Consider the following 27015-nt stretch of genomic DNA (forward strand, 5'->3'; position numbering starts at 1 on the left):
AAGAGAATATTAAAGAACTATGGAATAACTACAAAAGTTTTAACACATGTGTAATGAAAATGCCAGGAGAAAAAAATACCAGAGAAAGGAACAGAAGAAACAGTTGAAACAACAATTCCTGAGAATTCCCCGAAAATTGATGTCAGACACAAAACTATAGATCCAGAAAGCTCAGAAACACCAAGTAGCATAAATGACTACCCCTTACCCCTAATAACTATACCTAGGCCTATTATTTTCAAACTGTAGAAAAATCTAGCATAAAGAAAAATTTTTGAAAAAAGCCAGACCCCGTCACCCCCAAAATACCTTAACTATACAGTCAAAGTTAAAAATTACACCTAACTTCTCAGAAACCATGTAAACAGGAAGAGAATGGAGTGAAATATTGAGTGCTGAGAGAAAAAAAAACCCTACCAAACCTAGATTTCTGTACCTATGAAACTGTCCTTGTTTTTGCAGACAAACAAAACTGGAGAGAATTTGCTGCCATGCCTATGTTTTTTTCAGTACTAGGGATGCTAGGGATCAAGCCTAGGACTTCGTGCATTATAGGCAAGCCTCTACCACTGAGCTACACCTTCCAGCCCTGCAAGAAATAGTGAAAGATAGCCAGGTGTGGTGGTGCACACTTGTAATCCCAGCATTCGGGAGGCTGAGACCAGAGGATCGAGGTTCATGGACAGCCTCAGCTACTTAGTGAGACCCTGTTTCCAAGTAACGAATTAAAAAATAGGGCAGGGGGTGTAGCTCGGAGGTCAAATGCCTCTGCGTTCCACCTTCAGATCCAAAAAAAAAAAAAAAAAAAAGAAAAGAACTAGTAAAATATATTCATTAGAGAGAAGAGAAATGGTAAATACCAGAAATTTAGATCTATATAAAAAGAGAAAGGGAAACAGAGGAAGAATAAGCTAAAACAAAAACTTTTATTTTTCTCATCTTTTATCTGTTAGATAACTGCTCAAAATAATAATAAACAATATATCATATAAGGGACGAGAGAGAAAAATTAAATTATTTTGTAATTATAAAATACTTATACTCTCGAGCATGGTGGTGCACACTTGTAATCTCGGCCCTTGGGAGGCTGAGACAAGAGGATCGCTCAGGTTCGAAGCCAGCCTCAGCTACTTAGTGAAACACTCAGCAACTTACTGAGACTCTGTTTCCAAATAAAATATAAAGTAGGTCTGGGAGTATAGCCTGGAGGTGGAAAGACCCTGGGTTCCACCTTCAGTACCACAAAAAGAAAAAAATAAAATATTTATGCTACTTAGCAGTTTACTGTTTAAGTATAGACTTATATTAGTCAAAAAATCTAAACACTTAATAGATTAGACAATATACATCTATATAAGACATGGATCAAAAATTCCATAGAAATTAATTCGTTTTTTAAATTAAATTAAAATGAGCCAGGCATGATGGCACATACCAGTAATCCCAGAATTTGGGAGGCTAAGAGAGGAGGATCACAGGTTTGAAGCCAGCCTCAGCAATTTAGTGAGATCCTGTTTCCAAATAAGCTTAGTGAGATCCTGTTTCCAAAACAAAACAAAATAAAATAAAAAAGGGCTGGGGGTGTAGCTCAGAGGTAGAATGCCCCTGGGTTCAACACCTCCCACCTCCACAGGTAAAGAACACTATAACCAATTCCATCCCTGTAAATTAGATAATTTAGGTGAAATGAACAATAACCTGGAAGATACAATTTGTCAAAAAAAAAAATGGTACTCTGAATAGCCTGTATCCATTGAAGAAATTGAATCAACATAATAACCTTCCAAAACAGAAAATAGCATTTTACCAGTGAAACCAGATGGCTTCACTGGTAAATGCTACCACACATTTAAAGACGAAATTATATCAATTCTCTGGAATTTCTTTCAGAAGATAGAAGCAGAGGGAATACCTCCAAATCAATTCTCTGAAGCCAGTGTTACCTGAATATCAACATCAGACAAAGACATTACAAGAAAACAAAACTGCAGGTCAGTGTCTCTCGTGATCACAGAGGCAAAGCAAGTGTATTTGGTTTCACTGCTTCTTACAAATGTATTACCCTGGTTCAGGATGTCTGCAGTGGGAAAAGCTGTTCCTGTGTGTGGGTAATGGACAGTAGGAAATGTACCAGTATTGGGAAAGGGCTTCAAAATGTTTTAAAGATAAACGAACTTCTCCAAGGATGTGGGAGGATGCCATGAGCCTCCAAGAGATCCCAGACTCCGATAATCAACTAACACATTTTGAGGTGTAACAAAAGGCTGGGGGTCTGTGCCAGAGACAGGGCAGATCTACAGAATGGAATCCCTAGACAGGAGGATCACTCAGGTTTGAAGCCAGCTGCACTGGCTTGAGAGACCCTGTTTCCAAATTAAAAAAAAAAAAAAAGCACACACACACACACACACACACACACACACACACACACACACACACACACACTAGGTCTAGGAGTGTAGCCCGAAGGTAGAAGGGTTTCCAGGAACCCCATACCACCAAAAAAGCCAAACAAACAAACAAACAAACAAACAAACAAACAAACAAACCACCACCAACAACAAAAGGCCTGCCCAGAGAAAGGATGGATCTAGTCTGGTCAGAAGATTTGGTATAAAATGTCCTGGGTCCAGAAAAAACTTGGTGACTTCTTTTCAAGTCACCCCCCCCCCAATACTACCTCTGGTATAGGGCTTTATTAACTCTGTCCTATTCTTTCATCTTTATAATAATAAAAAAACTGCTTAAGCTCATGGGAGTTTGGGCTATTGTTTTCTACACATAGCTCAGAACAAGAACTTGTGGCTACACCACATTGTAACATTTCTAGGAGTCCAAAGGGGCCCCTGAAACAACGATGACTGCGTGATTCTATGAATATAGTAAATCACTGATATATTTTTAAAGGGTGAATTTTATGGCATATGAATCTTTGTCAATATGCTTCTACTTTAAAAAAAAAAAAAGCTAATTTCACACTTTCTTCTTCTGATACAGCTGGCCTCCAGATTCTGTTTCTCAGGATGCTCTCAACTCCCTAGGTTGGTCTCCACCTCCTCATGCCCCAGCCTGTCCTGTAGCTCAGTCCCTGCCACCAAGGACAGCCACCAGAGCCTTTCTTTCCTCTGCCAACCAGAGCCAGAGGCAGGGCACCATTGCCCTGTTTTGCTGCTCACATTCACCATGTTATTTTAGCACAGCACCTCTCTAACTCTAAAAAAGAATTCTTTTAGCTGGGCATGGTGGCGCACGCTTGTAATCCCTGCACTTGGGAGGCTGAGACAGGAGGATCACGCAAGTTCGAAGCCAGCCTCAGCTACTGAGTGAGGCCACAGCAACTTAGTGAGACCCTGTTTCCAAATAAAATATAAAATAGGGCTGGGAGTGTAGCCCGGAGGTAGAAACACCCCTGGGTTTCACCCGAGTACCACCAAAAAAAAAAAAAAAAAAGAAAAAAAAAGAATTCTTTTTATTGATAAACAAAGGTACTGTAATTTTTCAGGAATATATAAAAATTTCAAATTCCTAACTGTGCTATAGTAATAAAATCAGAGAATAGAAAAAGAAGGTATCAAGAATTCAAAGAGGAAGGAGACCATTTTAAAACCAAAGTGGGAGAGTTAAAAAGAGGACAGCTATCAAGGAGGGAAAACCCACATTTGGTTCTTCAGAATTTTAATTTTTCCACAAAAATTAAAAAAGTGAGAAGACCTTTTCTCTGGAAGAGATTTTTTTTTATACTTTTATGAACCAACCAAGTTGCACAAAATATTTTTATGACACAGACTGGCAGAGTAACTTGATATATATCATATGTAATTTTAATTTTACAGATTTTTTATTATATTTAAGAGAATCATATCTTAAAATAACAATTTAGTATACTTCAATTTTCCCCACAGTTCCTGAATTATATGTGGATAATTCCTACCCAAGTGATTTAAATATTAGAGACAAGTCACATGCTGGTGGTTATAGGTTGGATGGTTATAGGTTCAATATGGATACTGAAATGCTGGTATCATCCTAGTACTTGGGAGGCTCAGACAGGAGGATTGCAGGTTTGATGCCAGCCTCAGCAACTTAGTGAGACTCTGTTTCAAATAAAAATAAAATAGGGCTAGGGGTATAGCTCAGAGGTAGAATGTCCCTGCATTACATCCTCAGTACTAAGAAAAAAAAAAGGCATTGGAAAGGATTTCACAACACTAATACATTGGGCTATATCAAGACACTATTCAGGGTAGTGAAAAAACAGGTCCTGTAGTAGAAATAGTAACAATAATTTGGAAAGAACTCCTTTACATTTATAATAAAAAAAAGGAAGATCAATAGAAAAGTGACAATACTTAAACAGCCACTGACAAAACACTTGACCTGATTATAATCAGAAAAAAGCAAATTCTTACCACTATGAGAGCTAATGCCATTTTTTTTGTTTTGTTTTTTTCTTTTTGTAGTACTGGAGATTAAACCCAGTGGCATTCTATTTCTGATCTACACCCCAGCCTTTTTTTATTATTTATTTTGAAATAGAGTTTCATTAAGTTGCAGAGGGCCTTGCTAAGTTGCTGAGGTTGGCCTTGAACTTAAAATCCTCCTGTTTCAGCCTCTTAAGTACTGGGATTGCAGGCATGTGCCACCAGGCCTGGTATGCTAACTGGAATTTAAAAGCTGACCATGAATGAAGGAGACCCTACTTGTCAAAAGGGTCTCTGCAGTAAGGATATCGTGGATTACTTGGTAGGCACTATATCCAACAAGAGATGAAGAGAAGAAACAGACACAGAGAAGGCCATGTGAAGACAGAGGGAGAGAATGAATTTAAGCCAGTCAACAAGAAGAGAGCAAAGGTCACCAGAAGCTGCAAGACAAAATAATTCTCCCCCTAGGGTCTTTTCAAGGATATCAGTCCTACTGACATCTCCAGGTCAGACTCCTAACCATCAGAATGGTGAGAGTCTACATTCCTGCTGTTGTATGCCATTGAATTTATGGTAATTTGCTGCAGAAACCCTCAGAAACAAATACAGCCAATATCAACAGCAGTGACATTTACACTCCTTGTGAACCATCACAGGGAACAGACTTCGGGTGCATCCATTTCTTGAGGTAAATGGTGAGGCCCCAACGCCACTTTGTGATGACTCAGCAGTAATAACTGGTTTGCTTTTCTATATATTCATGTCAATAAAAACATTATTAGCCGGGTGTGGTGGCACACGCTTGTAATCCCCCACGTTTGGGAGGCAGAGACAGGATGATTACGGAGGTTCGAAGCCAGCCACGCTGGCTTAAAAGATCCTGTTTCCAAATTAAAAAATTATAAAATAGGTCTGGGAGTGTAGCCCGGAGGTAGACGGGTTTCCAGGAACCCCAGTACCACCACCACCAAAAAAAAAAAAAAAAAAAAAAACCAGTACTATTAGTAATTGACAGTAATTGTCAACAACAAACAAGCAGATAAGAAAAAAGATTTGAATGATTCAATCAATATGGTTTGTCTATATAGATGTAATGTAGAACCCTGTACCCCCAAATGTGAAATACTAATTTTTTTTATTGTTGTTGTTGTTGGTACTGGGGTTCCTGGAAGCCCTTCTACCTATGGGCTACACTCCCAGATCTAATATATATATATTTGTTTGTTTTGTTTTTATTTATTTTTATTTGGAAACAGGGTCTCTTAAGCCAGCAAGGCTGGCTCCGAACCATCCCGATCCTCCTGTCTCCGCCTCCCAAGTGCGGGGATAACAAGCATGTGCCAACACACCTGGCATACTAATTTCTCTTTTTATATTAATTTTTATTTTACTTGTTTAATTAAAAAATTTTTATTGGTGCATTGTATTGATACATCATAATGGGGTAAAAATTTGTGTAGACATAAATGCACACATCACCCAGCTAATTTCAAGCATGCGTGGAGGAGTATTTACAAACTCCGACCACACACAATGACAAGTAATGTTCTCAAATGACAAGTGGTGAACTACCACACATCACATTCATAGGTAGTAAAACTCAATACTGTAAAGTTTTAAAACTAATTTCAAATCTCTATGGCTATTTAAATTCCAACTGTAATTTTTATTTTTTTATAATTTAATACACTGATCTTAAAAAATTCAAGTGAAAGAGTAAAGGACCAAGAGCAACCAAGAAAATTCTGAAGAACCAATTTGGTCTCCTATATGCTAAAATTATTATAAAAACTGGTGATTTTAAAATATGCATATTCTATGTGATTGAAATTCTATTCCTAAGTATATATCCACCAGAAATATGTACCCATGTGTACCAAGAGACATGTATGTGAATACTGACAGCAGCATTGTTTGAAATAGCCCCAGAATGGAAATACACCCAAAACCTATGAATAGTAATATGGACAAACTGCAGTAGTATTTTCACATAGTACAATTCTATATGACAGTGTAAATGAATTAACTATGCAGATTACAATTATTATACCTTACAAACACATAACTAAGCTAAAGAAACCACACAAAAAACATTATCTTTATTATGCTTCACATAAAAGTTCAAATTAAGACACTATTTATACAAACTTTAAAAATGTACTACCTGACTCTTTTGGTATAAAAGTTAAGCAGAGTTCAAAATGTAATGCATAATAAGCTGGGGCTTATTTTATTTTTAGAGGCCCATGCCTATAATCCCAGTACTTTAGAGGGTAAGCTAGGAAGATCGCAGGTTTCAGACCAGCCTCAAGAACTTAGTGAAGCCCCTAAGTAACTTAAGAGACCCTGTCTCAAAATAAAAAATAAAATAGGGGATATAGGTGGGAGGTAGAATGTCCCTGTGTTCAATCCCCAATACCATACACAAACAAACGTTAAGCATAAATTAAAACTAAACCATACTGTTTGGGGATGCATATATAAATATTAAATCAAAGAAAAAAGGAAAGAAAAACAACAAAACCCCCAGCAAAACCATTACCTTAGTTATTGAAGTTCATATGTGTGAGTGGAGGTGCAAACAGATGTCAGTGGTCTTGGCAGTTCTATTTCTTGTTAAGAGTGCTGTCTGTATACAGATGTTTGCTTTGCAAAACATCACTGTGTTATATGTGTTTTTATTTGTGTACTGTTTGGGTATATGTATATTTTATAACAAGTTTTAAAATCTGTAGCAAAAGATAGTGGGATGTATTCATACATCATAATGGTATAAAGAAAATACTTTTGTAGACATACATGCACACATTGCCCAGTTAGCCCCTACCCGATCCCCACCCCATTCCCTCCCCATCCCTCCTTCCCATGCTTGGCTTAGTGGTTGAAATCTAGTTTTATAGCAATTTATCCATTATTAACGATGATAATCTCACATAACAGTTTCATTTGTCTGATACCAAGCTTTTGATGACTTAAAGATAACATTTCAATATTTCTTTTTCCTTTCTTTCTTACCAGAGAATATTTTTTTCTTTTTTTTTTAGTGAAACTATCATACATTTATTTATTTATTTTTCAGAAAAAATCTATCCTGATATGGAATATGGACTCTAGATACCCAAAACAATCTCGAAGAAGAATAAAGCTAGAAGATGTATATTTTCTGATTTCAAACCATATAAAGCTAAATTAATTGAAAGAGTATAGTACTGTTCTAAAGGCAGATATATAAACCATTGGAGTTAAATAAAAGCCTAGGGATAAATTCTTCCATATATTGTCAAGTTATTTTTGACAAGGTTTCCACGAACATTTGGTGGAGAAAATAATAATCTTTTGCCGGGCGTGGTGGCGCACGCTTGTAATCCCCGCGCTTGGGAGGCAGAGACAGGAGGATGGCGCACGTTCGAAGCCAGCCACGCGCGCTGGCTTAGGAGACCCTGTTTCCAAATATAAAATGTAAAAAGAGGTCTGGGAGTGTAGCCCGGAGGTAGAAGGGCTTCCAGGAACCCCAGTACCACCAAAAAAAAAAAAAAAAAAAAAAGAAAGAAAATAATAATCTTTTAACTAAATATTGTTGAAAAATAATAATTACATGAAAAAGAATAAAATTGGACCCTTACCTAACACATATACAAATATTAACTCAAAATAGATAAAAGACCTAAATATATATCTTAAGACTATAAACTTTTAGAAGAAAATCTGGGTCATAAAACCTCACAACATTGAAATTGGCAGTGATTTCTTGGATATGATTTCAATGGCACAGGCAACAAAAGGGTAAATAAACTCCCTAAAAAATAAAAAAAATTATATATCCAAAGACAGTGTAAACAGAGTTAAAAGTTACTGATAGAATGGGATAAAATATTTCCAAATGCTATATCTGAAGGTATATTAATATTCCAACTAGAAATCCTCAAAATTAGCAACAAATAAAAGCAATACAATTTAGAGATAGATAAAAGACTAACATAAATAATGAATCTCCACAGATAACCAATCTTAGTTGTCTGTTGGATGGAAAATCTTGTTTCTCTGGTTCTGGTGTGTGTTACCTATTTCTTCTTTGTAGTTAATCTCTTTGAGTATTTTCTCTAGTGCTGGTTTTGAAGACATAAATTCCTTCAGTTTCTGTTTGTCGTGGAAGCTTCTTATTTTCCCATCTAATTTGATAGAAAGTGTTGCTGGGTAGGAAATTTTTGGCTGGAAGTTGTTTTCTTTCAGAGTTTGGAATATGTTACTCCAAGCGCTTCTGGCTCTCATGACTTGGTTTGGGAAGTCTGGAGTGATTCTAATTGGTTTGCCTCTGAATGTCACTTGGCCCTCTGTTTTTGTTGCCTTTAAGATTCTCTGCTTGGCTTCCACATTGGTCATTTTGACAGTTATGTGGCGTGGGGATCCTCTTCTCTGATCCTGTCTAAAGTGAGTTCTATAAGTTTCCTGGACCTTTGTATTGACCTCTTGCTCTATGTTTGGAAAATTTTCTGCTATTACTTCCTTGAAGAGATTGTTGATCCCTTTGGTTTCACCTTCTTTTCCCTCCTTTATTCCAATTATTCTCAGGTTAGCTCTCTTAAAATGGGCCCATATTTCTTCAATGTCAGATTCCTGCTGTCGGATATTTTTTTCTAGATTAGAAACTATGTGTTCATTTTTGGATTGCTCATCTTCTAAGAGCGAGATTCTATTCTCCATGTGGTCTAATCGGTTATTTGTGCTTTGAATTGAGGCCTTTACTTCATTAATTGCATCCTTTATCTCTTTTTGGCTCTCTCTGAATTCTTTTCGAAACACCTCTATTATTTCTACATTTTCCTGATTTGATCTTCTAGAAATCTCTGAATTTCTGTTTTATCAGGTTCTGATATTGTGGGGTTGTTGGCATTCATTGCTCTATTGTTATTCTTCTTTTCCATGATTTCGGAAATTTGTGCCTTCTCTGGGTTCTTCCCTGGGTCACTATGACTTCACTTAAGGTGCTCTGGATCTCGAGTCTGTGGTATCTCGGTCCCCACTACTCCTTTACTGGCTTGTATCGCAGAGTCTCAGACCCAGGGAGGCACTCGAGGCTGCTTTAGACCATGTGGGGGTGCCAGGCTGGGCGTTCTCCTATGGTGTGATATCTCTGCCACCGCCACTCCCCCGCTGGGTCAAGTCCCTGGGAGTACAGTACTGGGATTTCTCCTCTAGGGGCCACAATTTGACTCAGTGTTGTTGAGTGCGTAGATGGAGCTGTAGTGGACTCGGTGAATTCGCTGCTGCTGTCACTGGTAGCAATATGGCGCTGCTGCCATGCCCTTTGCCGTGAGGCTTGCGTATTTCTTTTCTGTTTTTGAACTCCACTCTGAGTCCCTGCAGGGTGTGCTGAGCCCAGCCTCTGGGAGCTTTAGATGCTCCCTGCGCCGAGAAATCTGCCGAATTCCTCCTGGCTGATCTGCAGCGGCTCACCTTGGCTCGCTGTCCACCGCTCCTCTCTGGAGCCTGGTGGGCTGTTGAGTGTGTTGGTCTGGTGCCGTCTGGTGAGCTCGCTGCTGCTGTGTCCTCGGGTGTGAGGCCGGTGTATCTCCTCTGTGGCTCTGAGCTCCGTTATGAATTCCCTTCCTCTCTGGAGCCTGGTGCTGCAAGGGAAAATGGCGTCTGCCGTTTCGTGCCGCGGCTCCGGCTGCAGCACTGTGGTCTGGTTTCTGGTGTCTCGTTTTCCAGCCCTCTTTTTTCTGTCCCTTGAAATTACATTTGTTGTTTCTCTGCTGATGGTGTTTTCTGGTTATGAAAGGCGCTGATTTTGTGGTAATAGAGATTGGTTTTTAGCGGGGCTCGTAAGCCCCGCTTTTCTCCATCGCCATCTTCCAGGAAGTCCTAAATACTCTTAATAGCTGTAAATCCAAGTCTTTGGTTCAAGCTCAAATGGTGATCAGAAACGTTCCTTTGCAGAGCACTCCCCCAGCATGTGAGGCCCTGGGTTCAATTCCCAGTATGGGGAGGGGGTAAAGAAGGAGTATAGTAATGAAGAAATAGAAAAGCTGACAGGAATGAGAGGGGTTGGAGGCATATAAAAAAGGACAAACAGCTCAACAAACAAGGGAATGAGGAAATGGGAAAGAGGTTAAATATACAAAAAGCAGAGTGATTTTCAGGAATATCCTTGTTAATCAGGTCATAAGTTTGAGCCAAGTGTACCAAAGGCATAATTTAATTAAGAACCAATAAAACAGGGTTAAAATCAATCCAATTAGTGATCAGAGACTGGCTGTTTTAACCTAAGGTCTTAATTTAACCTTGTAAGTTTCCTTTAAGTCTTTCCTTTGGAGTTTGAATTTTTTCTCCTCAATTTTTTAGTCTGTTTTCCCTGCAATGCTGAATGTTATCTGAAGAAATTCTCAAAAGCTCACTCAGTTTTTAGAACAGAACAGAGTACATGTTTCACACTTTTAAATAAAATGTTCAGACTTTGGTTCCAGTTGAATGACTTCAAAATGGCTCCGTTTAAAGACCCAGAACAGAAGTACCAGGAGATCCATATTTTGGACTTTAAAAGAGTTCAAAATGTAATGAAAAATACAGGGATTCTGAATTTCTGGTAAAGGCTCTCTGGCTAGTCCACTACTGTCTGTGAATATAAGAACTTAGAGGAAGAGAGAAGAATTTCAGTGCCTTCTTGGAAGGGAAGACTTTTCTTTCTTCCTCATGCTCCTGGCTGTCTGACAGTTCTTCTTGCTTCTGTTTCATCTAAGCTGCTAACTTCTCAGAGAACACTCAGTGGTAAGGGGAAAGAGCTGGGTTAGAAGGACAAAGATCGGGGACCATGGCCAGGGACTCACACTGATCATTATAAAACAAACCCGCAAACCTGACTGGCTCCCTTCACAGGGGGCCAGGTGGTAGATCCAAGTGAATAATAGGTTTAAAATAAGTTTCAAACAGGTATTAAAAATATCTATCCTCTTACTTTATTAACTGAACAACTCTAAGGTTTGAAGGATATATGTTTTTTGATTTTGGTGGTACTGGGGGTGGAACCCAGAGGCTTTCTACCTCCAGGCTATACTCCCAGACCTATTTTACATTTTATTTGGAAACAGGGTCTCACTAAGTTGCTGAGAGCCTCACTAAGTAGCTGAGGCTGGCTTTGAACCTGTGTGATCCTCCTGTCTCAACATCCCAAGTACTGGGATTACAAGTGTGCGTCAACATGTCCGATAGGAGATATATATATATATATATATATATATATATATATATATATATATATATATATATTTGGTGGTACTGGGGTTCTTGGAAGCCCTTTCTACCTCTGGGCTACACTCCCAGACCTATTTTTATATTTTTTATTTGGAAACAGGGTCTCTCAAGCCAGCGCGGCTGGCTTCAAACCTGTGCGATCCTCTTGTCTCTGCCTCTCCCTAGCGCAGGGATTACAAATTACAACACTGATTAAGAATCAGTGTTGGGAAGTTCATGTTGAACAAAGGAAGGCCTAGGTGTGTGTGGGGAGCTATCTGATACTTTAATACAATTATAATAATTCATCATGACTATTTAAAGAGTATTTATAAGTTAGATGTTCATGTTTTCTTTAAAATAATGGAGAAGATAAGGTCTCATATCTTTGAGAGTCTATAAAGACCTTGGTATGGAAGATAGTCTCTGAGGCAGTGTCTGAGAAAGCATCTCAAATATTTATGAAATAGCCAGAAAAATAAAGATTAAAAGGGAGTGTTTGGATATCAATGATGAATTGAAGTATGCTATGTGGATGCCTTATTGCATGGTCTCACCTGTCAGGGGCACCAAAATATTGTACCCATGACAGGAACCTAGCAGAAGAGTTGGCTTCATGCTGGTACTGACCTGGGGAAAATAAGATGGAAAAGAGTACACAAATCATCACTGTTTATAACCTGTTACTCCAGCCCAGCATTTGACAAAGCATTTCCTTCTTTGGAGACAAAAGAGAAAAGACAGAAAATCATTCCCCAAACAATAGGAAGGCTGAGAATCTGGAGAGACAAAAGCAGACCTATGTACAGTTATGAGGAATAATATATAAAATTTTGGAAATATTAAAAGCAATTATCTAAATTACTTCTTTAGCAGCTTTTGCTTGTAGTCTGCAATGCATTTTCCATAGTTCCCCCCAGGATAAAGAGAGGCCATCAGAATTCATTCCCAGGTTTTTCTCACAAATATGTACCAAGGAAGCACAGCAATGTCTGCTCTAGATAAAAGTTATGAACAAACTTCAAACTCAAGAACAAAATATCTTGGAAGTCTATTTCAGCTTTGTTGCACCAAAGCCAGAAAATCTGTGGAAACTAGAATTTCATTTTAAATTTCCTTAGACAATGACACTTTTGTATGTTAATATACCTGGAAAAAAAAGATCATTCAACATGCTCCAATATTAACAACTACTTTTTGATGGTGTCTCCTAATTATCAACAGTGCAGGCTATGGCTATCATGGAAAGAATAGATGGCTAGCTGCACTTCCCTTGTTTTTATGTTTAAGACCATCTCCAATACCAGGCTTGAAGTGAGGGAGGTTTGAGAACACAATAACACCTGGGTATGAGTTTTATCTCACACAGTTATAACTTAGGCTTTCAAAATATCCACAGGCGATTAGAGAATTCTAATGAAGAAATGATAGATTTATTATTTTAGTCTGTTGCATAATCCATCACCTTAAAAATCACAGGAACTGGGACAATATTTTTAGACTTACTTAGTAACTATACACTAACTGGCAAGTTACTATGGAAACTTTAATTATGACATCTGATAATCAAAGTCAAAACAATGCTATTATACTTGATACTATTTTCTATAAAAATCTGATCTATTAACAATGTCAAGTAAAAAAATAGAATGACCTGTAATGTCCAGATAAACTGAAAAACTGGATTCATGTGCTAGACTTAACTAATGAGTTATCCAAAAATCTTTCTTTTCTATTTGACCAGTTTTAAAGAAATAAACTGATTATCATTAAATAATATCAAGTCTTTCCCTCCTTCCCTCCCTTCCTTTTTTTTTCTCCTTTTTGATGACACTAGAAATTGAAACCAGAGACATTCTACCTCTGAATTATACCCTCAGTTCTTTACAATTTTTTTTTAACATTGAAATGGGGTCTTGCTAACTTACCACATGCTGATGTTGAACCTATGATCCTCCTGTCTCAACTTCCCAAGTACTAGGATTACAGGCATGGGCCCCTGCCAGCAGATCACATATTTCTTTCCTATGTGTGTGTGTGTAACTGAGGATTTGAACACAGGGAGTAATCTACGTCTGAGCTACAACCCCAGACTCTTATTTTTTGTTTTGAAACAGTGTCGTGCTAGGTTGTTAGAGTCTCACTAAGTTGCCAAGGCTGGCCATGTATTTCTTTACAGGCACAATGCATTTAACTTGTATGAAATGTGTACTAATAAATAATTCTCTTCTTCTAGTGCTAGGTGTGGTGGCGCATGCTTGTAATCCCCGCGCTTGGGAGGTGGAGACAGGAGGATCATGCAGGTTTCGAAGCCAGCCTTGCTGGCTTAAGAGACCCTGTTTCCAAATAAAAGTATAAAAAAAAATAGATCTGGAAGTGTAACAGGAGGTAGAAGGGTTTCCAGGAACCCCAGTACCACACACAAAAAAAAAAAAAAAAAAAAAAAAAATCTTCTAGCTATGATGTAAACATAGAAATAAAATTACCTATGCTTCTTATGTCTTCTGTGTAGGTGATAGGTGATAACATTTAAATTCTCTTTCAATGGGTAGCAAACTAAATATTAGAAATGATGATCTATAAAACAAAGGCTTCCTTTCTCCCATATATTTTATTCTGACAAAAATCTCTCTTTTTAAAGGTCCTTTAAAGCAAAGTTAATTTTGCCCTCCAATTTATATCTCTTTAGATTTCTGGTACCCACAATATAGTAGGCAAGCCATCAAAGTATTTTTACCTTCATTCAACATACAAAGAAATCTAAATTAAAAAAATAACATCTAACGACTAAAGAATAACAAGTGGGCATTAATATAAAGACAGAAATGATATATCATAACTACATTCTCATAACAATAGCTTAATTGTATTTTGATAGCTAGCATATATTTTAGCTTGTTTTTAGGTACTTGGCTTTATAGCAAGAGGGTAGTTAGCTGATAAAGAAGCCTCTTTTTTTTTTTTTTTTTTTGGTGGTACTGGGGTTCCTGGAAGCCCTTCTACCTCCAGGCTACACTTCCAGACCTATTTTATAACTTTGTATTTGGAAACAGGATCTCTTAAGCCAGCACGGCTGACTTCGAACCTGGGCAATCCTCCTGCCTCCACCTCCCAAGCACGGAGATTACAAGCATATGCCACCATGCCCAGCAAGAAGCCTTATTCTTATAAAAAATGTCGTTACTTGACTCAAAAGCTCATATACTGGTGAGCTAGAAAAAAAGACAAATGAATAGATAATCCTTAACTACACAGTTTCTAAAAAATGTGCAGTGCTGTAACTCTATTTTAATATGTGAGGTCTTATTTTAATTAGCTTTTTGGTATATCTCACTTCTTTCTCTTCATTCCTACCCTACCAAAAGGATATCTAATATTTATTGACATATTTGTCTGCAACTTTGCCTTTGACAGGATTATCAAGGCATCTTCTCCATTCTCACTCACAGGCAGAACTCTAGCTCAAAGGCATAGCTTTCTATACCCCTTAATTATCCTTCATAGTCAACTCTGACTCATCAAGCCTTTACCATCCTCAAAATCTCTATTTATACCTCTTATGCTTTGCTGTGATAGGAAAGAGATCAAAATACTGAATCAGTCCTCTGGACAGGTGGATTAAGAGCACTTCTTCAAATTGCTCCCCGCTTGGTGGAGGCAAAATTATGCAATAGTCTACAGAATTTTCTACGAGCAGAAAGGCCCTGTCACCAAGACCCTTTGCAGGCTCTGCAATGAATTGATTTAGAGCCCAGCTGCAAAGTTACTCACATTTGCCAAGAGAAGTTCACAGTACTCTTTGGGACCCACCCATCACACAAACAGTGATTTAAACAAAATGTAAACAAAACAAAACAGGGTGACTCACTCCAACACTCTTGATTTTATCCTGTGGGAAGAAAACTATAGAATGAGCTGATGATTAACTTAGGGATTTTCATGTGATTTTCTTTTCTGGAACCTCTGCAGTGTTGAAGGCAACAAACAGGATTTAACTAGTATACACAGAACTGTTCATAACTCTGACAGAGGATCGGACCACTCTCAGTGTATGAAGTGGTTCAACGGGGTTAATATCAATTATTTTAAAAATACTAAAATCAATGGCCAAGAAAGCAATGAAGTCAGCAGACCCTGTGTCCCACACCCTACTTCCTGTCACTTATGTCTATCATATAATAAAATGATAATTTACTGCCCAACCAAAGACCAAAGAGTACTTACCTCATTGTCTGACTCCACAAGAACTTGATCATATTCACTAAGTGCTACTAGAAACATGATAGAGGTGACATTTTCAAAGCAGTGTATCCATTTTCTTCTCTCTGACCTTTGGCCCCCTACATCAACCATCCTGCAAGATCAATAATACTCATATTAATAACACATAAATAAAAACTTAAAAATAATATATAGTACTACTGCAAACTTAAAAAATGTTCTCTTGAAAAACAATGGTCTTCCAAGTAATTTATTGAATATTCACTAATTTTCTGTTACTTAACAGAAAGTCAAAGATTTTGGGTAATAAATTATTATGGGTATTAGTTACCCAATTGAGTTTCATCTGTGTTAGACGCAACTGGCAAATACTGAAATTGAGATTCTTTTCTCTAAAATCACAACAAAAACCCTCAAATATTTCCTAAGAACACATACACTGAAAGGATGTAAGATGCTATTCATCTCAAGATGAGTGGTAAAATGCCTCCACTAAATTCACACTTTACTCCTGCCCCATCATCAGGGTAAGCATTTGGGGCTTCTTTTTCCTCTCAATTGTGGCAATAAGTTGGGACAGGTCCAGCCATGTCAAACAATATGGTACAATTAGCATTGTACACAAACCAACTCGCTAACCTGGTATAAATAAAATGTTCAAGCTGCTACAAGATGCTATCATCAGAACCATTTCCAGGTTCAACAGTCAGGTTCAAATGTGTGCTGAATAGTAACTCAGACAACAACACCGACCTCAGTAAATTTGAATGTCAATGCATATATGAAAATGTGTAAAAGTTATTGGCACCGAATCAAAGTTTCCTCAAATCTGTATCTTTTTTTTTTCCCTTTCTCTGGTACTGGGGATGAAACCCAGGGGCATGGTTCCTCCGAGCTACACCCCAGCCCTATTTTTTAGTCTTTTTTTACTTTTTGAAACAGGGTCTCATTGAGTTACGAAGGGCCTTGTTAAGTAGCTAAGGCTGTCCATGAACTGTAATCCTCCCATCTCTACCTCCTGGATGCTACGATTACAAGTGTGGGCTACCACATCCAGCTCAATATCTTGACTGAAATAGATACAATATTCATAGGGAAGAACACTTTCAGAGAACCAGAGGTTGAAGTATAAAAATTTGAGAGAAGGGGTCTTTTAGCAGTTGTTGCTAACTACAGTTGTTTTGATGTTTTTCTGCCTCCCAGTATCAATTCCAGTCTAAGAGCCATCCAGTGACTGCTTCTGAAAGGCTTCAAAGGCACCAAAGAGAGATCCAAGGGGCAAACAGTAGGTCGAGGAGGCCTGTGAACTACAGACATCAAAACTGGAATCCTTAGCTCAAGAAATACTAAAATGTTGGCTCTTCCCTAACACCATCATATGAATAATATACTACTAGTTTACATGAAATCCTTTCACATTTGGTCCCACACAATGCTTTTGGTGGTGGCAGGATATTATACTTCTAAGTCATTGTTATTACTATAGTGCAGAAAATATCCTTCAAAAGCTTGTGCCAAAAATGTGGAGAAATTAAGATGTAATAATAATCTTGTTTCAGAACTTATTCTGAAGTATTGAGAATAAGAAAATCCTCATGAGACTTCCAGGAAGATGGCGACTGAGGAAAGCGGCACTTACAAGTCCCGGACAGCTTAAGACCAACGCACTCAACCAGCCACCAGGCTCCAGGGAGAAGGGGTGGACAGTGAGCCGAGGTGAGCAGATGCTGAACAGCTGGGCGGCAGTCAGCAGTTTTGTTGGCACAGGGAACATCTAAAGCTCCCAAGGGCCGGACACAGCACACCTGGCAAGGACTCAGAGCAGAGCTCAAAACCAGAGAAGAAATACGCTGCATCACGGCTGAGGGCGTGGCACTGGTGCCATATTGCCAGTGGCAGCGGCAGCGAATCCATCGAGTTCTATACAGCTCCATCAGTGCACTCAACAACCGTGAGTCAAATTGCGGCCCCTAGGGGAGAAATCCCAGTACTGCATTCCCAGGGACTTGCGCAGATAGTCTCCCTGGGTCGGAGATTTTAGCAGTGCAGCCCAGTGGGGGAGTGGCAGTGGCAGAGATATCATACCATAGTCACAACTCCCCACTGGAGAACGCCCAACTTGGCACCCCCCACGGTCTAAGCAGCCTCAATTGACTCCCTGGGTCTGAGACTTTGTGATACAACCCAGTAAAGGAGTAGTGGTGACTGAGATACCACAGACTTGAGATCCAGAGCATCTTAAGTGAACTCGTAGTGACTCAGGGAAGAACCTAGAGAAGGCACAAACTTCCAAAATCATGGGAAAGAGAAATAACAATGGAGCAGTGAATGCCCACAACCCCACAATATCAGAACCTGATAAAACAGAAATTCAGAGATTTCTAGAAGATCAAATTAGGAAAATAACTTTAGAAAATAATAGATGACTTTCGAAAAGAATTTAGGGAGAGTCAAAAAGAGATAAAGGATGCAATTAATGAAGTAAAGACCTCAATTCAAAGTATAAACAGCAGATTAGACCACATGGAGAATAGAATCTCGCTTCTTGAAGATGATCATTCCAAAAATGAACGCATAGTTTCTAATTTAGAAAAAAAAAAACCAACAGCAGGAATCTGACATTGAAGAAATATGGGCCCATTTCAAGAGAGCTAACCTAAGAATAATTGGAATAGAGGAGGGAAAAGAAAGTGAGACCAAAGGGATCAACAATCTCTTCAAGGAAGTAATAGCAGAAAATTTTCCAAACATAGAGCAAGAGGTCGATACAAAGGTCCAGGAAACTTATAGAACTCCCTTTAGACAGGATCGGAGAAGAGGATCCCCACGCCACAAAATTGTCAAAATGACTAATTTGGACAAAAGGAGAATCAATACATGGGATTGCATGAAACTGAAGAGCTTCTGTTCAGCAAAGGAAACTATCAAGAGCCTCAATCGAGAGCCAACTGAATGGGAGAAGATTTTTGCCACCTACACCACTGATAGAGGACTAATATCAAGAATATACAGAGAACTCAAGAAACTCAACACTAAGAAAACAAAGCATCCAATAACAAAATGGGCAAATGAACTAAATAGACACTTCACAAAAGAAGAAATTCAAATGGCCAATAAATGCATGAAAAAATGCTCAACATCACTGGCAATCAGAGAGATGCAAATCAAAACTACCCTGAGATTTCACCTAACTCCAACTAGAATGGCCATCATTCAAAATACAAACAACAACAGATGCTGGCGAGGATGTGGAGAAGTGGGAACTCTAAGACATTGTTGGTGGGATTGCAAATTAGTGCAACCACTTTGGAAAACAGTATGGAGAATCCTCTGAAGAATGGGAACAAATCTACCATTTGATCCAGCAATACCACTTCTGGGTATCTACCCAAAAGAAGGGAAACCAAACTACTAAACTAATGCATGTGTATCTATGTTCATGGCTGCACAATTCACCATAGCCAAACTATGGAATCAGCCAAGATGTCCATCAACAGATGAATGGATTACAAAACTGTGGGATATGTACACAATGGAATTTTACTCAGCCATCAAAAAAAACCCAATTATGTCATTTTCAGGGAAATAGATGGAACTGGAGGACATTATGCTAAGTGAGATAAGTCAGGCACAAAAAATAAGAAATCAGATGCTTTCCCTAATATGTGAGAGTTAGGGAGAAAAGAGGAGCAAACAAGACAACCTAAAGGAGGAGAAAGGAGGGGGGAAGAGGAAAATCTCTAAAGCACACAATGTACTTAAACATATCGAAGTCAATCACTAAGCCAAGCAAGGGAGGGAGGGACGGGGAGGGAATGGGGTGGGATTTGGGTAGGGGTTAAATCAGCGATGAGTACATGTTTGTACACACAAGTTTTTTTACCCCAATAAGTTGTATGAATATAATGCACCAATAAAAAAAAATTAAAAAAAATCCTCATGAAATGTTATATATTTTCTGAAAATATTGATATAGTTATAAAAAGATGTTTAAGTATCTCAAACTAAAGATCTTCAAATGTTGTAAACTCAAAATGTTAAGTAATACAGAATACTGGAGCCATAAAAAGAACCTTGGGGATCATCTAATGCAACCATTTTATAGATAAAACTGAGGATTAAAAATATTTTCAAAATGCCACCCACTTAATAGTCATGTGTTTTACAGCAGTGAGTGGTGGCAAGATTTGACCACAGGTGCAGAGAATGATTAGCACAGAAAATGGTGCTTTGGCACGAAAAGAGAGAGCACCTGTTAACCTGAGTCACAAAGCAGAGTTAGGTAGGAGGAGCCCTTTAACTCCTCCTTCATAACCCGGTGCTGTACATACCCATCTTCAATGGGCTCTCCTGAGGAACTCAGCTCAGAGTCACACAAGACTTCCTTCCTCCAAGCACCATGTGGTTTGTATTCTAACTAAAAGTACAACAGAATGATTGTGTAATAAGAGATTAAGTGAAAGTACATCAGTATTGTTTATTTTTTGTCATCTTAAAAAAAAAAAAAAACACCCAGAATGTTTCTGTTGAAGTACTATCTAAACAGAACAGCAGTAGTGAAAAACAAGGTAATAAAATTTTAATCTAGACTAGGTTAATTTGCTCACTTTCAAAATCACGACTTCTTAAAAGTTTCAGGCCATTTATTTTATGAATATATATCATGTATTTTTATTGCCAATGAAAAAATTTACATTGGTACCAGAGAAATTGGTGGAAATATCAATGTGAAAGTTTTGGAAAACATGATTTCTTTTATTGATAGGGTCATAAAATCAATCACATGTTATGTAATTCTAAAAATACACTCTCTAAATATATAGTTGAAGTGATTTAAAGAATATATTTAGGACCAATGTTTGAGTAACTAATTTCATCTGACTACCAGCAAACTAACATTTCATTAATTGCTTGGTAATTTAAATTGAAAGGAGATACTCCCAGTACTTCTTTCTTCTGCTTTCTTTTTCAAGAATATATTATCTGTGCATCTAATGATAATAATTCACAAGACTATACTGTTTTAAGCCCTACATGACTTCACTATTTTTAGTTTACCAAATGTACTCAAGGCATAAAAGTTGGGAAGAAAGGTGTCATGAACTTGGTTACTACCTGAAAATGACACTTTGTAAGTCAAAGGGGTACTCGATGATCCCGGTGGTGGGGACTCGAACTCTCAGCACGTCTTGTTGCGTAGGTAGGTAGGAAGGGTCGGCTACGCGATCCAAGTCATTCAGATAGCTGGAGGAGGAAAGACAAGGAGAATGTGAGTGAATCCCAAGTCTGTGGGAGGTAAGGGCAGAATGAGTCCTGAGAGATGTGGAGAAGAAAAAGAAGAGTATCAGAAAGTGAGAGAGAAGTTTGGAAAGCAGGATAACACCAACCTTCCAACTTTCCATTACTCAAAGGAAGGTTACCCATTTGTGTATTACCTACTCACCATATTTCTCATTTCTCCTCTTACTATGAATTAGAACTCATACATAAAGTAAAGAGGGTGGTAAGAAAAGATAAGAAATCCAAATTAGTCTCCTATCTTCCACTTGTTTTAGCAGGTCTGGTTGGTAAAGCAGGAGTGTAAAACAAATACTTTGTAGAAATACAAACAAATTTAGTTTTTAGAAATAAGTGACAGAGCTGCACACAAGATCAGGATATTTCTCTTCTTGTCTTTTTTCTTTCTTTTGTATAATATCAGTCTTTTCCTGAAATGAATTTTCTTATACCCCTAAGATACAGTGTTCTCAATTCTGTCCAAAAGTTAAGTCATTTCTGATTAACATATAAAATCATTCATGATAATGTCTAAAGTCAGAGAGTCAAGCTGTTTAGACACCATATCTTAACTTTAAATTTATCTGGTTAATGATACTTTTCCATTCCCTTAAAAAACATTTTAAATAATTTTAGACTTCCAAGAAGTTACAAAAATATTATAGAGAATTCTCCTGTATCTTTCACTCAGCTTCCCCTGATGGTAACATCTTAGAAACTCATTGTACATTATCAAAACCAGGAATCTGACATCAATACAACACTGTTAACTAAACTAAAACCTTACCTGCCATTCACTCACTGTTATAGGCGTGTGTGTGTGCATGTGTAGTATATATATGCATAGATAGGCATGCATATATATGTATATCATATATGTAGGTATACGTTATAGTTAGATATAGAATGCTCTCTAAAGAGTTCATTCATTAATATCAAAGTTGGTATAGTTAAGTCATGAGAGCTATAATCCCAGCAATGGATGCATCCATTGCAACAGATCTATCTGGGTGGTGGCCTAGGCCAGTAGGGTGTGCTGAAGAAGGTTGAGTCCTTGGAGCTGCAGCCGTGTGGTCATATATGGCTCCTCTTCCTTTCTCTTTCTCTCTTATTTCCAGTCTCCATGATATGAGAGCAAAGCCTTGGGGTCTCTCTGATTATTGTCACCAGGCCCTGAGATTTATGGTCTCTGGCCTCACAGGGACTAAATCCCGGCATCTCCAAAGAAAACTGTGAGGAAATAAATCTTCCTTCCTATAAGTTACATGGTCAGTTCTTTAGATTATAGTTGTGAAAATGCTGAGGAATCCAGTATATATATCTGGGGGTAATTGATCTATGTGATTTTTTCACATGTATATACTCAAGTAGTTATATCAATCAGAAAGCAGAACTGTTCAACCAAAGCCAAAAAACTGCCTTTTGTTGCCCCTGGCAACAACACATTCTCCATCAATAACATTTTGTAATTTCCCAAACCTTCTATTCCATTCAGATTTCATTTTCTCCAAGTATAAAGCATAATTTGCAACATTGAGAATAACATAATATGATAGAATTAAGGACAATCAGGTGAAAATAGCTGTTCCAGGTGGTATCATAATGATTTCAAAGACTAACTATGCTCTCCTCTGACCCAAAGAGGAGGGAGCAAAGACCTGGTTTCAAAATACACAACTAGAAAGTGACTGGTTTGTGGGTAAGATTTAGAGAAAGGGTGGAATCACAAACAGAATTGGAAAGAGTAAGCTCTTGGGCTCCTTTATGATCACCACTGAGAAGATGGCAACTTCTGAGATAGATAACGAGGTGGTTGGTGCACAACAGTTCTAACTCAGCAGTACAGAAATATATAGCTGATGTGATCTGTCCCGAGTACGGGCTCTGTTTAACCCATCTTTATTTCTGCTTTATGTCAGATAAATAGTACTTCATGAACATTTGTTGGATGAATGGATTTCCTATGAGATTTAGTTGTTGAGCATTTTGCTGGGTGGGGGTAGTGGGCTACTGGGGATTGAGCCCAGAGAATTCTTTTTTTCTTTTTTTGGTGGTACTGGGGTTCCTGGAAGCCCTTCTACCTCCGGGCTACACTCCCAGACCTATTATACATATATATTTTTTTAGTTGGAAACAGGGTCTCTTAAGTCAGCGCAGCTGGCTCCGAAACAGCGCAATCCTCCTGTCTCTGCCTCCCAAGCGTGGGGATTATAAGCGGGCGCCACCACACCTAATGAGCCCAAAGAATTCTACCTCTGAGCTACACCTCTGGTCCTTTTTAGCTTTTTAAAATGAATTAACTAATTAATGGTACTGTGAATCAAACCCAGGGACAGTCTACCTCCGAACTATCTCCCCAGCCCTATTTTTATTCTTTATTTTGAAACAGGGTCTCACTAAGTTTCAGAAGGCCTCACTACACTAAGTAGCTGTGGCTGGCCATGAACCTGCAATCCTTCCATCTCACTCTCCCAAGTACTGGAATTACAAGTGTGTGCCACCATGCCCGGCTTAGCTTCTATTTTGGAACAGGATCACACTAAGTTGCTGAGGGTGGCCTTGAACCTGTGCTCCTCTTGTCTTAGCTTCCCAAGTATTGAAATTATACACATTTGCCACTCTGCTTGGCGTTGAGTATTCTTTATGTACCATTTTTTACAAGTGGTATTTCCATATGAATAATATCCTTAAATGTGAGTTTATTATAAGAAATATGTTAAGTCTATGTAAGATTACCTAGAATCATAAAGACTGACTTTAATTAAGTTGAGCATGGTGGCTCATACCTGTAATTTCAGTACATGGGAGGCTTAGACAGAAGGATTACAGGCTCAAGGATAGCCTCAGCAAATAGTGAAACTCTCATCAACCAAGTGAGACTATGTTTCAAAAATAAAAATGGAATAGGGCTGGGAGTGTAGGTCAGAGGTAGAATGGTTCAATTCCCCAGTAAATCCCCCACCACCACACACAAAATCACTCACTCAATCAATACACAAAGAAATATAATTATTGCATCTTTGGAGGTATATCAATTCTGTAAGAAAAAAATGTACCCACCTAGAAATTTTCCACTGCAAGCCAACTAGCTCATATTCTAAGTGCCTTATCTCAGATACTCTGACAATACTCTAGCTGGCAATAAGCATTCTACCAACTAACAGAACCAGTCTCATATTTTTAATTATATAAAACTGGCTGGAGGATAAAAAAAAAGGAGGAGGCTGGGAGAATATGAATAGCAAAAATGGACTGAAACCAAAATTTTAGTAAATATCTTGTCCTGGTCTTAGGGTTGTCAAATAGGGTCAAACAAGCCCATGTTTTGGGAATTGCATTGTATCCTGTTCTATAGATAAACCAGATCACCACATTATTTATACAAAATCAACTGGCTACTCCATACAGATGGAGTTTTCTGACTTATCAAGCCCTTTAATTTAGGAAACACAAACATAATACTTTGAAATCCACAAAGTCATCACTTATTTAACTACTATATACAAGAATTTATGTCAGAGGACTCAAAGACCTTGCAGTTTACACTGGCAAGCTTGCTTAGAAACACACTGCCCATTTAAATTACTTAATACCTTAGACAGAGGCCAGAATGGAGGCTGGCTAATTCTTTTTTTTTGTGGTACAGGGTTCCTGGAAACCCTTCTACCTCTGGGCTACACTCCCAGACTTATTTTTATACTTTTTTTTATTGGGAAACAGGGTCTCTTAAGCCAGTGCGGCTAGCTTCGAACCTGTGTGATTCTCCTGTCTCCATCTCCCAAGCATGGGGATTACAAGTGTGTACCACCACTACCACGCCTGGCGTTATTTCGTGTATACAAGGTGCTTAGGTGCTCCTGGGATTGAGGGAAATGTGTCTTTCTGTTTCCTAAAGATGAACCAAGCTTGTTGCCACTCCATTTTAAAGCACAGATGTTCATTTGCCAAGGAGAATTTAAAGAAGTAGCATGTGAAGTAGGAAATTATCTGTCACACTACAAGGTAGGAACATTGAAAGCTTCCCTCTTATTTAGAAGGATTCACTGAGCTCCCTGAAAAGCATGCTTGATTAACAGAGGATTGGGGTATACATTTGCAGCGGCAGAACCACTTAGAAAGGTATAGAGATCCTCCAAAAAACTATTCCAACAGTGGTATCTATCTGTTAATCCAGAGTACTACTGAGATACTAATCAAATCCCTACAACAATGGATTTTGCAAGAATACTCTTTCTTCATCTCTTTTGCTTCTTCTCAATGAAAAGGATATACAGGATCATAAGTAAGACTGCCTGTTCACCGTTGAGGTACCAATCTCTTTCATGGCAATGAAAGAGTCTTTAAAGATGCCACCTACATTTCTTTTTTTAAATTTTTTATTAGTGCACTGTATTCATACATCATAGTGGGATACAAAAAAACTTTTGTAGACATACATGCACACATCACCCAGTCAGCCCCCACCCGATCCCCACAACATTCCCGCCCCATCCCACCTTCCCATGCTTGGCTTAGTGGTTGATATCTAGTATTATAGTAATTTATCCAAAATTAAAAATGATAATCTCACATAACAGTTTCATTGGTCTGATACCAAGCTTTGGATAACTTAAAGATAACATTTCAATATTTCTTTTTGCTTTCTTACCAGAGAATATTTTTTTTTAGGTGAAACTATCATATATTTATATATTTATTTTTTAAAAAAAAATCTATCCTAATATGGAATATGGACTCTAGATACCCAAAACGATCTTGAAAAAGAACAAAGCTAGAAGATACATATTTTCTGATTTCAAACTTATATTAAGTTACAATAATTGAAACAGTGTAGTACTGTTCTAAAGGCACATATATAAACCATTGGAGTTAAATAAAAGCCTAGAGATAAATTCTTCCATATATTGTCAAGTTATTTTTGACAAGGTTTCCACGAACATTTGGTGGAGAAAATAATAATCTTTTAAATATTGTTGAAAAATAATAATTACATGAAAAAGAATAAAATTGGACCCTTACCTAACACATATACAAATATTAACTCAAAATAGATAAAAGACCTAAATATATATCTTAAGACTATAAACTTTTAGAAGAAAATCTGGGTCATAAAACCTCACAACATTGAAATTGGCAGTGATTTCTTGGATATGATTTCAAGGGCACAGGCAACAGAAGGGTATACAAACTCCCTAAAAACAAACAAACAAACAAACAAACAAAAAAATATATATAGTAGATCCAAAGACAATGGAAACAGAGTTAAAAGTTACTGATAGAATGGGATAAAATATTTCCAAATGCTATATCTGAAAGTATATTGATATTCCAACTAGAAATCCTAAAAATAAATGACAATAAAAGAAAACAATACAATTTAGAGATAGGTATAAGACTAACATAAATAATGAATCTCCACAGATAACTAATCTTAGTTGTCTGTTGGATGGAAAATCTTGTTTCTCTGGTTCTGGTGTGTGTTACCTATTTCTTCTTTGTAGTTAATCTCTTTGAGTATTTTCTCTAGCGCTGGTTTTGAAGACATAAATTCCTTCAGTTTCTGTTTGTCGTGGAAGCTTCTTATTTCCCCATCTAATTTGATAGAACGTTTTGCTGGGTAGGAAATTTTTGGCTGGAAGTTGTTTTCTTTCAGAGTTTGGAATATGTTACTCCAAGCGCTTCTGGCTCTCATGACTTGGTTTGGGAAGTCTGGAGTGATTCTAATTGGTTTGCCTTTGAATGTCACTTGGTCCTTTGTTTTTGTTGCCTTTAAGATTCTCTGCTTGGCTTCCACATTGGTCATTTTGACAGTTATGTGGCGTGGGGATCCTCTTCTCCGATCCTGTCTAAAGGGAGTTCTATAAGT

General features: G+C 37.9%; 1 protein-coding gene across 1 annotated transcript in view; it reads right to left on the reverse strand.

Moving 5' to 3' along the window:
• The window catches only part of LOC308272353 (guanine nucleotide-binding protein G(q) subunit alpha), a gene marked incomplete at both ends in the record, with an annotated part of 330721 nt that overhangs the window by 47151 nt on the left and 256555 nt on the right, over positions 1–27015 (reverse strand). Inside the window, 2 exons of the mRNA XM_080709121.1 lie at positions 15876–16005; positions 20988–21116. Of these exons, the coding sequence (XP_080565247.1) occupies positions 15876–16005; positions 20988–21116 (259 nt within the window). The remainder of the gene's footprint in view (positions 1–15875; positions 16006–20987; positions 21117–27015) is intronic.

The sequence above is a fragment of the Muscardinus avellanarius genome (assembly GCF_963383645.1).
Source record: "Muscardinus avellanarius genome assembly, chromosome: 13".
Taxonomy (NCBI): Eukaryota; Metazoa; Chordata; class Mammalia; order Rodentia; family Gliridae; genus Muscardinus; species Muscardinus avellanarius.